Source organism: Ailuropoda melanoleuca, chromosome 4 (assembly GCF_002007445.2).
Source record: "Ailuropoda melanoleuca isolate Jingjing chromosome 4, ASM200744v2, whole genome shotgun sequence".
Taxonomy (NCBI): Eukaryota; Metazoa; Chordata; class Mammalia; order Carnivora; family Ursidae; genus Ailuropoda; species Ailuropoda melanoleuca.
The window spans coordinates 35,392,676-35,407,350 of NC_048221.1; the positions used below are offsets into that span (position 1 = coordinate 35,392,676).

A 14,675-nucleotide genomic window follows, 5' to 3' on the forward strand; every position below is an offset into this window, starting at 1 on the left:
GAGTCAGATGCTTAACCATCTGAGCCATCCAGGCACCCCGGCAGCTTTCTTTCTAATTACCTGTATTTCTTCAATCCTGGAATAATATGTCCTTCTATTCTTTTAGTTTCTTAAGCTGGCTAAGTTGCTTCTAGCTTTAGGGCTTTGGTGATGCCATGGTAACATTCTCTCTCTCTCTCTTTTTTTTAAGGGGGGAGGGGCAGAAGGAGAGGATGACAGAGAGAGAGAGAGAGAGAGAGAGAGAGAGAGAGAATCTTAATCGGGCTCCATGCCCAGTGCTGAGCCTGATGCAGGGCTTGATCTCATGACCTGTGAGATCAGGACCCAAGCTGAAATCAGAGTTAGACACTTATCCGAAAGAGCCGCCCCCACGGTGACATTCTCTTAACCCTCGGAGAGCTTCTTTTCCTTCTTGCTTAACTGGACCTTCTCTTACCGACCACCAAGCCTAGGATGAAGCCTTTCCCCCCCCCCCAAAGGCCCCATTGTGTCCCAGCAACCTAGGCTATTATCTACATCCTCTCTTTTCTCACCATGCTTGGCTTTCATAAGACTAATGATCCTTCTTAGTTATTCCCATTGGTCACTTCTGTTTCTCCCTCATTGATTGGACAGTTAGCTTCAGGAAACTAGTCTATCCTCACTTCCTGGAACAGTGACTGTAGTTGGTGTTCTAATATTTGTTGGATATATGCCTTTTCGACTCATATAAATTTCTCCCCCACCCTCAGGAAACAATCATCTTCTTTACTTTCCCCTTTCTTCCCTTTAGAATTGAGAAGTCTCTGCTTTAAACAGGGAAGGCAGCACCCATAGAAGTGGATTTAAACACATTTTCCTAGGTAAGATGCTCAGGGTTTCTCAATGGGGTCATTGGGCAGTTTGGATAGAACAACTATTTGTTGTAGGGGACCCATGCCTTGTATTTGTTTAATGTCCCTGGTCCCTATATGCCGGTAATATTTCCAAATCACTGAGGGATTCTAAAATACAGCGACACATTCACATTTCCAGATGCCCCATAGCTGGTGGTACAGTCCTAGTTGAAAATCACAGAACTTTTAAACCTTGGACACTTCTTAAGTGCAACAAGCATTTAAGAAGAGATAATGGTCTAAACTCAGCAGTTTGGTCAGCTCCCACCCCCATTCCCTTGGTCCCAATACACCATTCTTTTTTTTTTTTTTAAGATTTTATTTATTCATTCAACAGAGAGAGAGACAGCCAGTGAGAGAGGGAACACAAGCAGGGGGAACGGGAGAGGAAGAAGCAGGCTCACAGCGGAGGAGCCTGATGCTGGGCTTGATCCCATAACGCCGGGGTCACGCCCTGAGCCAAAGGCAGACGCTTAACAACTGAGCCACCCAGGTGCCCCGCCAATACACCATTCTTGTCAAGACTGCTGATATTCAAAAACAAAAGAAAAGGGAGAAAATGTGTTTCTGTGTGTGTTGATGTTAAGAATCAGCTAAGTATTGCTAAAACAAATCTTGCTGCATAGTTCCTATTTTCTTTTGCAGGGGAGATAGACTCCACGAGGCATCAAAAGTAGTAAAGGTTGCAAGTATTGGAAGGATTTTTTGTCACTGGGCTCAGATTCTAATAGGAGATTAATCCCAGATTCACTCTTTTCAAGGAGAATCAAGAGTGAAAACCCACAGGCACATACATCTGATAGAGGTCAATTCTGAGAGGACTCCTTGGGGTCATGGTCGAAGAGCATAATAACTTCGTATTATCATACCGCCCCGAACCATCAGAAATGGAGAAAGATCGATAGATATTTTCAGTGCTACTGATCAATATTTAGCTCATTATGGTTATCTGTGATTGTAACAAGTATATTCACTGGTGTGAGACATTTTATTGACTTGAAAAGAATTTAACAAATGTCCTTGGTCCACTGAGGAGCTCACATAGCAATACGTAATGCAGTCTACCGGGCTGCAAGGCTAGGTGTAATCCAGATAAGGGTTATCTTCACCTCTATTCAGACTGAGGCCTGCCTCTGCCTTTTTGCCATGGGTAATGGAAAAAAAAAAAAAAAAAGCAAGCATAGCTGAGCTTAGCATGTATTCACTCAATTTTCATATATACATATGAAATATATATATATATATTTAAGATTTATTTATTTGCGAGAGCACACAGGGGGAGGGGCAGAGGGGGAGAGAGTCCCAAGCAGACTCCGCACTGAGCATGGAGCCTGACGTAGGGCTTGATTCCAGGACCCTGAGATCATGACCTGAGCTGAAACCAGAGGTCAGTTGCTTAACCAACTGAACCACCCAGGCGCCCCTCATATATTTTTTAAAAATCTTGTTTGCTACCCTGACTGTAGAGAAATTGTTCTTGGAACAAGGCTGCAGTAGTTTAGGCTTCAGTGTTGGACAAATCGAAATCTGTTTCCTGCTTTTCTCCCAAGAGCTGCATGACTTTTGACAAATTACTTGACCTTCCCAATTGTCAGATTCAGTAACATGGAAATAACACCCAGTCACTGGGCTGTTGTGGGGATCAAAGGAGCTCATACACATGGCACTTCACGTCAGCCTGGCACACACTGAACCCGAATTCTATGAATGCCAACTCATTTTCGCAGCAGGACACACTTTGCTTTTTGCTGTTCTGGGGTGGCACAAGGATGGGGGGTGGGGAGGAGGCAAAAGAGTCCAGTGAGGATCCAGAGGAGGGGATTGGACTCGGGCAGCAAACAGGAGGAACATGGGAGGTAAAGGGCTTGAGCACAAAGATGAGTTCAGTTTTGCATCATATTCCGGGCTCTGTGTATGTTAAAAAGGTTTTTCTCTTTGGATATGAACTGCATCTCCATGCCTCATGAGGCAACAGGGGACGATGAATGATTTGCCTTATTAACATGCAGGGATGTGGCTGAGCTCCAAGTTAGCGGTGCTCAGAGGTTGGTCCACATACTCTTATGACCGTGAGCAATGAGTCATGCATAGAATTGTTAAACCAATATATTGTACACCTGACACTAACAGAACACTGTATGTCAACTATACTTCAATGAAAAACGCAGGGAGTTAAGAAACTGTTAGTGGAATGTAAAACGACAGAGTCGTTTTGTGCCCAATGAATCTAATAGTGAGCAGGAATGTATATTTTTGTATCTATTTGTTTTCTCCACTTCCCTAGGAATTCACTTTTAAAATTAACTTGTTTTCCTCAGTAATTCATTTTTATTTTTCTTCACAAAACTAGAGGCCCACAATAGCTGAAAGTTTTAGAAACTTGTCTTTCACGACTGATCCTTTGAAAATTACTCTAGAAAATAATCCGAACATTTCTACTGTCCTGAAGAAAGTCATTATTCCACTTCTAAATGCTCTGAAGGCCTAACACTTGAAGGAACTCTTTAGTCTGAACCTTTGTTCCTAAGAACAGGCCAAACTAATAGTTTGAAACAATTCCGGAATCTTTATTACTTGTAACATGAAGCTTATATGAGTACAAGAAAGAATTTTGAAGAATTTTTTCAAATATAGAAAAAATATGAACAGCAAGGAAGGTGAGGCAATTAAAAAAAAATCCACCTTGTAAAATATACATCTTTATGAGGTAGTTCAATATATATTGCTACAGAGAGGCCCAAGATATGCTAGGTGAAAAAAACAAGTTGTAAACTGTCCTTGTAATATGATGCTGAATTTTAAAAACATTACTGTGTGCATAGAGGGAAATGCAAACTAATAGAAAATAAATGAACAAGTCTTACATCTGGTAATGTTAGGCTCCTAGGGCACAATTATGTTCTTATGTTATGTATTTGCTTTGTTTTTGAATTTAAATTTTTGTTTGAATTTAAAATTTTTATCAGGAAGATACGACATCTTGTAAAAAGAAAGAGATCAATGAGTTATGTTGAGTAATTTACCTCTGCCATGTTTTGGTTATTAGTAAACATACCAAACACGTGGTGGAGAGCGGTTTTTCCTAAAAAGATGGGGGGAAAATCATACAGCAGGCCCAGCATGCTTCCACTTCTATACCTTCTTCAACCATTTGGGAGCCAAGTTCCATGCGTTCTTCCAAAGTGTACTTGCAATTCTGAGCATTCCCTTTCTTGAACAGAAGAAGGTTACTTCCATCTAAGATACTTGCACAGAAATATTAAGGTCTTCCTACATTTCATTTCCCATTCCCTTCTCCCTGTTGTGCAGGATAAATAGATGTCAGATGAAACATTTTTTTGAATTTAAAAGACCTGTTTGCCAGTCTGCAAAACTAGGATGAACGACTTGTTACAAATAAACAACATTCGTGATATTAGGAAGCCTAAAAATTCACATCTGTCATCCTCAGTGAGGCAATAAACTACCATATTTCATCAATTCTAAGACAACTTTATTGTAAGACACAGCATTCTTTTATGTAGCACTACGAAAGAAAAAAAACACTGCCAATTCATTGAGAGCATGCCATCCATCAAAAGCTGCACCCTGATTTCAAAGATGTAAATATGAAAAAATGTGCACCTTGGCATACCATAAAATATGGTAACACTACAACTAAAAATCCACAATCTTGTCCCACATGATTACTTGAAGTCGAGCACTTTAAACTGCTTTGTTTGAACCCTGAATGTAATGGAAGAATATGTAAACATTTTCAGTAGCACACCTTCAGTTTATTGACCTATGTAAAAAAAATAATAGGTCTTAAAAAGTCAGAACAGTAAAAGAATATGCAAAAGGGTATTTCTGTTTCTAGAAGGCTATACAAATATGCAAAAAGGAATGTTATTTTTTTTGCATGTCTTCTTTTTTGTTCCAAATTCTTCCCCCAAACTTCATATTTAATGATACAAATGACTAAGGACCAGCTTAACAGATCATCTTTATGTATATATTACATGCTTTGGAATATAGATAGAAAATGTTCCAAAAAGTTGTTCAGAAACTCCTCTATTCACAATATGAACAAGAAAACTGTATAAAAGGGGGAAGGGAGCACCTTTTATGGAATATTGAAGCAGAGCGAAGATGACAAAAAAGAGCATTCTGGAATACGGAAATACGGTTTTTTTTTTTTTTTTAAAAAAAAACATTACAATGAACCATAGCTAATTAGTTCTTCCGAGTAAAGTATGAGGTAGTTTTAGCCTCATAATTAAATCTACTGCAGCTTGGAGTTTTTTTGTTTTTTGTTTTGTTTCGTTTTGTTTTGTAATGACTAATCTTGTTTTTTGTCATTTGGTGACTTGGACCCCCCATGGAATCTGGACAATATGCTTACTTTTCTAATGTTCACCATTTTAAGGCACGCAATTCATTGAAAATGCTGTGGCTTTTGTTTTTCCATTTCTTTTTGTTTTGGGTTCTTCCTGGATTACCTTAAAATACTTTTTCAACCTCTTGGTTATAAAAACTTTCCAGATCAGGTCTGCCATTTCAAATGGCAAGCCAAATTGGAGAGTTACCAGCCTGAATAATAACCCATCACACCACTGGTGTGGAAAGAAAAAAGGAGCCCAATAATATTGTACCTTAGAAAATTCTCCAAGCAGAGTTTGTCAATTATTCAGTGGGCTGCTTTGCTTTCCCTCATCTGCTACCATAAAGTTATATTACAGGATGCTACAGCAATAAGTCTTTCCAGAACCCATTTTACGGTGCTTATGAAAACCATCACTCTTTATAATATCCTAAAAACATTTACACTCATTCAGAACTTCATGAAAATCCAGCTTCTCTTCAAGTAATTTTCCAATACTGTCTCAATTGTTCACGTCCGTGTAGAGATAGCATGTCATCCTTCGCCGGCTCACAAACCCAAACTTTCTGAAGGTGAGTAATGACTAAGGAGCTTCTGGTTTCCCTTTTCTCATCATTCTGAATTGTGCTCTGAAGTTTCCTGTCCTTCTTTCCTACGGGAGACCCTGAACGCACTTTCCACAGTTCTGCGGTTTGCCTTCAACAACTTTTATTCCCTTAAAAAGTGCTTGCTAGTGATAAAGGCGGAGTCCTTTCTTGGCCACGGTTCTACTTCGCTCTGTCAGGGCAGTGCCGGGAGTCTGAAAGGCAAGTCGTTCAGGGCCTCTGCGCAGCCTCAGTGTGCGAATCACTTCCGGGACACCGGAGTCCCCTCTTCGACCCTGGATGCCTTGAGCTTTCTAAAGCCGAACAGCCTTCTGGGAAGACGAACACGTTTTGCAAGGCACACTAGTGTGAGAACGCAGCGCTTGGTCCAGAGGTCCAACTGCACTTCAGACTAATGTTCCGGGCTTCGAATCTTCATGCCAAAGGAGCCTCTGCTCCCTACTCTCCAGGCTGTCTTCCAACCGGCTTCCGTCCGTGCCGTCCAGGTGACTGATCTCTGGGTACTGTCTAGTAAAGGAAACCAGAAAAGTGATTACTTGTGGTCATTTTTAGTACCAGAGTGCAAAGATGACTCTACTCAACGAATTCGTAGAAAGCACCGTCAAGGCAGAGGATGACGGTGTGTTCTTTCATTGACCTACTGGCACATTGTTGAAAAGGCCCATGCAAGGTGTACTTAATCCTCTAGAGAGATATTCCTTTGTCTCACTTATATTTACCATTGATTAGGATGCGGATTGTGGTAAGTTACATGTTAACTCGTAGGGTTTTTTTGTCCGGAAGGAATACAAATAACTTCGGTCTACTATAAAAAGATAATGGACATAGTTTTATTGCCCTGTAGGCCATTAACCGGTTTTTAAATCTTATTTAGTAATCTTATTCCAGCCTTTTATCTTTCAATGTGTTGAATTCAGTCTTTTGAATTCTCTTGGAAGCAGCTTTACCGTTCTGTTAGTCCTCTCATTAATGAGTTAAATAAATCTTTGACACATGCCCATTTTCTCCTTGGGTGAGAGTCATATTTTTAACTTTTTAAAAAGTATTTTTGACAGCCACATTTTAAGTATTCTTCAAATTAAGGGAATATACTAGATGCTTTCCATCAGGGACAAAGGAATATATTTAGTGGCAGGCAGGGGCACCCAGGGACACATCTTACATCCCTAGGGTCTATGGGTCGAGAATAAATTGGAAACAACATCACATACAAAAATCCTAGGCATACTTGGATGTTGTATCCAAAGGAAGGCATCCTATAACACAAACCATTCCAAGAAGCAAAACCTCATTCCTTCAACAATCATTTAGAACAGGTTAGATAGTTAGTAGGTTCTTTTTATTTTAAATTTCTTTAGTCAAGATGGTTAAGAAGTCACTGGAAGGAGAGCTGTGGAAAGAAATACTACATGAAACCAGGTATTTAGTGTTTTCATCTACCATAAACACAAAGTCAGATTTCCGTAGCTTCACACACCAGCCAGAACAAGCAAGACGTCCGGCTACGAGGCAAGATGCAGCAGCCGGATCTGAGGGCCGTACTTACTACAGCGGGCTACACTGAGCAAAAGAGAACTGAAAACTGAGCTCATTTCGGGAGCCACACCCATTCTCTGGGACAGAAGCCCTCGGTGTTGCCTAGTAGAGGTAGAATTAGATAAGGAAGAGGACAGGAAATGGAAAGCAGGAAGTCAGGGGAAAAAAAAGTTATTTGAAAACAGTTTGCAGCACAGAGCCAAGAATCTGTCTGTATTATATACTAGGGAGCATAAGAGACGTTGACGTTTATGATTTTAGAAAGTCTACGCCACTGACAATTATACCACAGCATACTTGGAAACAAATTTTTATTGGTAAAAATGTGTAGCTTTCTGTAAATGTTAAGAGCCAGACACTCTGGGGAAAAGGATCCTGGAATACTACATACTTCATTTGTTTAAAAAATTACTCAAGGGGCGCCTGGGTGGCACAGCGGTTAAGTGTCTGCCTTCGGCTCAGGGCGTGATCCCGGCGTTGTGGGATCGAGCCCCACATCAGGCTCTTCTGCTATGAGCCTGCTTCTTCCTCTCCCACTCCCCCTGCTTGTGTTCCCTCTCTCGCTGGCTATCTCTATCTCTGTCAAATAAATAAATAAAATCTTTAAAAAAAAAAATTACTCAAATCTTTAACTTCAGGGCCGATCTAAAGTTTTTCTTTTTATCTTTACCTTGAAACCTAATTTCTCTCCTATTTTAAAAATTGTGTTTTCATCAAAAATAACCATTTTATAGCAAATTTCTAAAACTTAATGGATGGCTATTATGATACTTGTTTTGTTAGTAGGTCAAGTTAAATTGATCACTCTGAAATATAATTTAAAAAAATCCTAAATGGACAAATAGATGGAAATAAGCACACCCTTACCTCTGTTGCTGGAGGGTAAATTGGCAAATCTTTCCGGAAAGCAAGGGCTTAAACAAATACACTTTTCAATTTAATCCACTAATTCTACTTCTTGGACTGTATCTTAAGGCAATAATCTGGAATTCAGGCAAGTATTTTGCACAAAGATATTAACTACATCACAATAAAAAAAGATGTTAACTAGTAGCATCACCAAAAAAAAGAAAATCTAAAAACCATTCAAATTCAAAGCAGGGAACTGTTAAAGTATGGTATGTTGATTGAGTGGAATATCATGTGGATCACATAAAGTAAGGTTTAGAGAGTTTTAAAAGTATGGGGACATGTTTATGTTGTGATAGTAAGTAAGAGAACTGGGACGCAGAAGTTCATAGACAATGAAAGATGTAAAACTGCACATAAGGTTACCATTACGGCCACGTTAAAAATGGATACTGGAAAATGGGGGAATGCGTCAAAATGCTAACAGCTACCATTTCTAGATGGTAGAATTATGGGTAAATGATTTCCTACTTATTCATCCCTTTATTATTTTCTTAATTTTCCACAATGAGCTCATATGATGCACATGTGAGCACACACAATAGGGATCTTTAAATAGTGTCTAATTTCCTGTAGATTACCCCACCTCTGACATCAGACTCCATATCAAGCCATCTTGGGCTGGCTGCGATAGTCAGGCACACTTGGTAAAATCAGATTTTCTCTAAAAATGTTTAGTATTTCCTGAGTCCAGTGAAAGTGGTGTTAAGGATTTTTGAACTGTCTTATGCGCTTTAATATTGTTTCTAATGCAGTCCATGAAAAGGAAAGTAAAAGTATACAAATGGGGAAAACTGTTTGCAGATGATGAGAACTATTTGCAAATACTAAATGATGAGAACTGACTTGAAAACGTGCAGGTCCAGTTTTGGGCCAAAGCCATTTTAGTTCTTGCTCCTAACGCATGTGCAAGCATTATTTACAGAAACCCAAGCTATTTGAAGTCCCCTGAGGTAAATTTTCACTAAAATTCTATTTTGAGCACACCCTTTGTTGAGTTGAGACAATTGGCCTAACAGTTCAAGCCAAGAAAAACTCTCCTTGAACAAGGAGAAGAAAAATAAGGCTTTGGGGGTTGAATACCTCCAATTCGTTTGTAACACTGAGTACTTATTAAGAAACTATGATTTCACTCATATGCGGAATTTAAAAAACAAAACAGATGAACATAGGGGAAGGGGAAAAAAGGAGAGAGAGAGAGAGAGGGAGGCAAACCATAAGAGACTCTTAACTATAGAGAACAAACAGGGTTGGAGAGGGGTGGGCGGAGGATGGGCTAGATAGAGGATGGGGATTAAGGAGGCTACTTGTGATGAGCATGGGGTGTTGTATGTAAATGAGGAATCACTGACTTCTACTCCTGAAACCCCTTTTTACCAATTTTATATGTTAACCAACTAGAATTGAAATAAAAAATCGAAGTAAAAAAAGAAATTAACCTCTCAAATTCACCAGGATAGACACTTTTGATAAGTTATTGTCTGTGTAAGTCTCCCTCTGCCTGAAGCAATTTGACCCAGAGCAACATTAAATAAAAACAAACAGAAAATGCTCTGTTTCTTGGCACAATGGTTGTGAATTATATTCTGTGAAAAGTAATAGGGAGAAATGACCTCTTCAAACTTAATTCCTCCTGCATATACAAAGAAGCGCATGTAATGCAGAGTTAGCAATCTTTTTAAAAAAATCACATTCTAACCAATTGTCTTGTATATTTCCTCCAAATGTTTACAAAGAACCATGATTACAAACAGGACAGCTGGCTATGTCTGGAGCTTCTCAATGAACACAGGGTCAGACACAAATAGGCAGCAAGTGTTCATTGAAATCAAGCCCACCAACTGTCTACAAGGAATTTTGATATGAACAGCCTTTTCTGGAGTAGAGATATTTTTCTTCCAAGGTTCCAGGAGAGTCTTAAATGGATATATCAGTAATACTGTATAAAGTACTGCAATTAAAAAAACCCCGTCAGACACAGAATTTACGACCTTACAGAAGACTAGGAACGGAGTCAAATTTGAACAAGCTCAGAGTCAACAAACCTTTTCTTAAGAGGCCAGATATTTTTGGCTTTGTTGACCATGAGGGCTCTGTCAGTACTCCACTCTGCCCTCACAGCGCAAAAACGGCCATACATAAAATGTACGTGAACGAACATGGCCTTTTCCCAATAAAACTTAATTTACAAAAACAGGTGGCAGCTGGTTTGGGCCCATGGGCTATAATCTGATGATCTTTGAGCATTCATAAAATAAAAGAGAATTTCTCAATTCTTTTGACCAGGAACAGGCTATGAGAATTTTGGAGCATTGCTTTCTCACCTGCCTGGGGAGGGCAAAGGATTATAGATGTTGCCATAGCAGCTGGTGTAGGAAGAATGTGCCGGGGTCTCGTAGTCAGATAGCCCTACCGCTATCTGGGTCCTCCAATTCCCAGAAGCATTTGTAGAAGATACTAGAAATGAACAATGGAAAGAGACAAAATTAGTAGGAATATTCAAAGCAAAGACTGTTTAGGCCATTTAGATGTACATTATAATCATCTATGTACAGAGATTAAGAGCCAATGTTTATAACCAACAGAGTTCCTATTCCAATTTCGACACTCACTGGCCACGTGACTTTGGGCAAATAGTTTATAAAAGTCTCAGTTTCTTCACCTGCAAAGTGGGGATAATAATGCAAATATATCCTGTACAGGGATGATACCAGGATTAAATAAGGTTATACATGAGAATGTTTAGCTCTGTGACTTGTACGAGTAAGCACCCCCAAAATGATAATTATTGGTATTATTAATGGAAATAATCGAAAGGCATTCTATAAAAAATAAAAGACCAGTAGAAAAAACATTTTCATATGTGTAGAGAGTCTCTCCATTCTGGCTATGGTGGTTGGATAGATAAGGCTTTATATAAAGATAAAATGACCAGTTTGAGTTTTTTGGAGGCCTTTGGAGGAAAAACACTCTGTAAGTTCACCTGTTGGGACATGACTTGTTCCTCAGCCCAAGGCAACGCCAGCCACTAGCAGGATCAACGCAGACTTTTAGCCTTAAAAATAAGTGTGTTGGGGGGACTGGGGTGGGGTGGGTAACTAGTACAGGAGGGAATTAGTTCTACTGAGGGGCTGAATTGGAACAAGATAGGGGTGCAATCTGGGAGCAATGCCCAGGGAATGTCTCAGCACGGGGCGTTTGCTGTCCTCTCTCTAAAGCCCCTGCTCCATGCCCAGGAGGCCCGAGGTGACAAGGCCAAGCTGGTGGTCTAAGACCAGCACCGCTCATGGATCCTTCCAGCTCCCCTCCATTTCCTGTTCTTGGTGGCCACCTTCTTCCTCTTCTTTCTCATACACCACAAAGCCCTCGTGAGCAGCGTGAGGCAGACGCATTTCAAAACTCATCTGTGGCTCTGGATGCCATGAGGTTTTGACTCAAAGATGTAATTCTCTCATTTCGAGTTTCTAAGACTGTTTCATAACCCTGAGTCAGGGGCTGTGAGGCTTGGTGGTTAGGGTGTCAGAGCCGGGAGAGAATCCCCACTCATGCACTTCATGAGCTCTGGGGCTTGGCCAGGGACCACCTCCACTGCAAGATGAGGACAGCAGTAGCACACATAAGAACAGTGCTCCCTGTGTAGACCTGTTGCACACATTAGATGGGATGGTCCGCATAAAGCACGGAGCACGCGGTGTGGCCCAGGGTAAGCTGCCAAGAGATGGTGGCTGTCATTACTACGAAAACTGAGTCTGGAAGGAACTACAAAAGCCCTGACTACTTTGGCAAATAACAGGAAACTCTCCATGATGCATGCCTGTTGTCATACATTTTTGGAGTTAGGAAATGTAGACAGGAATGAGGAAAACTCCAAAAGGGAATTTTCTCGAGGAGCTCTAATTCCATCCCTTTAATTTTTTAACATGGAATGCCTTTTGGTCTATGGGGCCAAATCCTGCGGCTATCAGCCAGGCTCCTACTAGGTGTGAACCAGGAGGCATTAACTCCGTTCTTACCTTTGCCCCAGGCACAGCCAGCCACCAGTAATGCTGTGGTTTCTGAGGCACACTTGCTCTTCTCTAGCCTCCCTGCTGAAAAAGGCATCACCGCTGCCCTGTGCCCCGATGTCCACCCATATGCCATCTTAGCCCTCCTCGTTTGTTCTTTCTTTCTAACACTCTCCCTACGTTAGTTTTCTGAAAGATTCTCATGCAGTGCCCTGAACCTTAGGGGGAAGAAAGGCGTTCTCTAGATATGAGCCATAAATAACAAGGAATAAGGACAGGAGCCTTTTCGTATGTTAGATGTGGTAATAAATGGGAAAGCCCTAGCGGAAGTCCAGAGTCCTCCACAAACAGAAGAGACCTTAAACCCAAATAGAAATCGCCATGGAAATGCCTCTGGTCAACAAGCTGAGGAAACTTTGAAAGGCACAGTTTTCACCGACTATTACAGTGACTCAGGAATCCCTGTGCTGTGTCTTATTGAGGGGTCGTGCTGGAAAGAGGGGCAAGCACACGTGACCTCAGGTTTTCACGTAGTTCAAGAACTCCTTCATTTAGAGCCTAAAACTTGCTTAAGTGGTATACATTCCTCTGACTGCTGACTAGACTGGGAGCTCCTCAAGGCCAGAAACTGGGTCAACACTGGCTCCTCAGCATCTGGGATATGCCTGCTTGTTTGCTGAGTCAATGAAACCAGAGGCAAATACTCCTCTTTCCCCTCATTTCTCTACTTAGAGTAGCTCACACAGCGAGGGGGTAAGCAGTAAGTCCTCCACGGATTTTAGTGGAGTGAGGGGCCAAAGTCAATGCATGAGGGAACGTCTCCAACCAAAATTATCTTTGAAAATCCCTTACATCAAGTAGAGTATATATGATTACGGAATTGAGTCAAGGCACACGAAGCACGTAGAACAGCGCCAGGAACAGGGCGTACAAATTATTGGCTCTCATCGGAATTATTAGGAGCCTCCCATAGCTACCCGAACATTCAAAACAAAGTGCCTTTAGAGGATCAAGTTCCTGGTGGTGAACAGGGAAGGATGCATAATCCTAATGTTTTCTGCTTACCTGATGGATTTACTCTATTTTTTTAATATATCAAACATCAGTAAACTGAACACTTCTGTGACATGTGGAAAAGATACAGTATTGGAAAGCCCCTAACACAGGGCAGCATACAGTAGTTGCTCAATGAATGTTTGTTGGATTGGAATCTACAAATTGCTCCTTTGGACTCCTGTGGACTGTGTTCTTTGGAAAGCCGAAGAGAAGAACTGTTTTTAAGTTGGCAATTCTAACTGTGGCTGCACAGAATGGCTACCAGTGTCACGACCTTGGGTACTGGTCCTATGATTCTGGAGGGGAGTGGCTTGGGGGGGCGGGGAGATGGGGGACATCAGGTAAATTCGATCTGGGGATCAAGCACATCTGGAATATTCTTACCCGAAGAGTAGGAAGATGTTCGGCTGCTGGGAGAGCAGGGTACTTGCAGCCCCGCAAACCCCAGGCACCTCTGCGATCCCCTGTCTGAGTCAAAGCTAGTCTGTGGGCTGTGCCCCTGATCCTTTTGCCCAGAGGCCCGCTGGTACCAGCCACGCAGGTGCTCTGCAACTAAGGCCTTGTGGATGTTTTTGGTGATGTGCTCTGACTTGGCAGCAGCCTTCCTGGGCAGCCGGAGAGTTGCATACGGGTTATGGGGCACCCGGTCGACCTCATCTTCATGAAAGGACCTGCTGTAGTCCCTTTGACACTCGTATCCATAGTGGGCCGAGGACCGGTAGGAAGGATTGACACTGTACTGTCCCTCCGTGTCATTCTCATAGACATAGCCGCCACTGTAATAAAGATCGCACTCCGCATAGGGCGTGTACCCCGCAATATGGTAACTAGAAGAAGGTTGTTCTTGGCTCTTTGTGTAGACGCCATTCCTCAGACTATCCTTTTGTGCTAGGTTGGGCATGCTTCCTGAATTTGAAGTCGAAACATTCTGTTTCTTGGACCTTCTCCGGCCCCTGGCACGAGTGTCCAGAGTCTGGGTAGTGTAATAGGGGCCGGCGACGGGCGTCACGCAGTAACACTCTGTGCTTGACTGGCTGGTGTAGGAAGACCCGTCATCCAGGATTTCCGTACTACTGCTTCTTTGGGATTTGGAGAGGGAGAAAAATGGCTTATCGTTGTCCATCTCAGACAGCAGGTGGGACTGAGACTCAAGGCTTCCACTCCGCTGGCGGCAGTGCTGTGCTGAAGATTCGGGTCTGCAGGAGGAGAGAGGCCAATTTGTAACAAAGGAAGAAAGAAAGAAGGACCCCAATTAAAAAAATGAACATGGCATTGAAGGATTTAATCACCCTTGAACTGCCATAAAACTCAAACTTTCCAAAGCTGA

The 14,675-nt window shown here is 41.6% G+C and overlaps 1 protein-coding gene across 4 annotated transcripts in view; it reads right to left on the reverse strand.

Annotated features, from left to right (window-relative positions):
• Positions 1–4,353: 4,353 nt before the first annotated feature.
• The window catches only part of FRMD4B (FERM domain containing 4B), a 319,952-nt gene continuing 309,630 nt past the window's right edge, over positions 4,354–14,675 (reverse strand). For all 4 annotated transcript variants that reach the window (XM_034658635.1, XM_034658633.1, XM_034658632.1 and 1 more), the window contains 3 exons: positions 13,733–14,544; positions 10,613–10,745; positions 4,354–6,350 (listed from right to left, as the gene is read on the reverse strand). In XM_034658635.1, the coding sequence (XP_034514526.1) occupies positions 6,230–6,350; positions 10,613–10,745; positions 13,733–14,544 (1,066 nt within the window). In that variant the 3' untranslated portion in view covers positions 4,354–6,229. The remainder of the gene's footprint in view (positions 6,351–10,612; positions 10,746–13,732; positions 14,545–14,675) is intronic.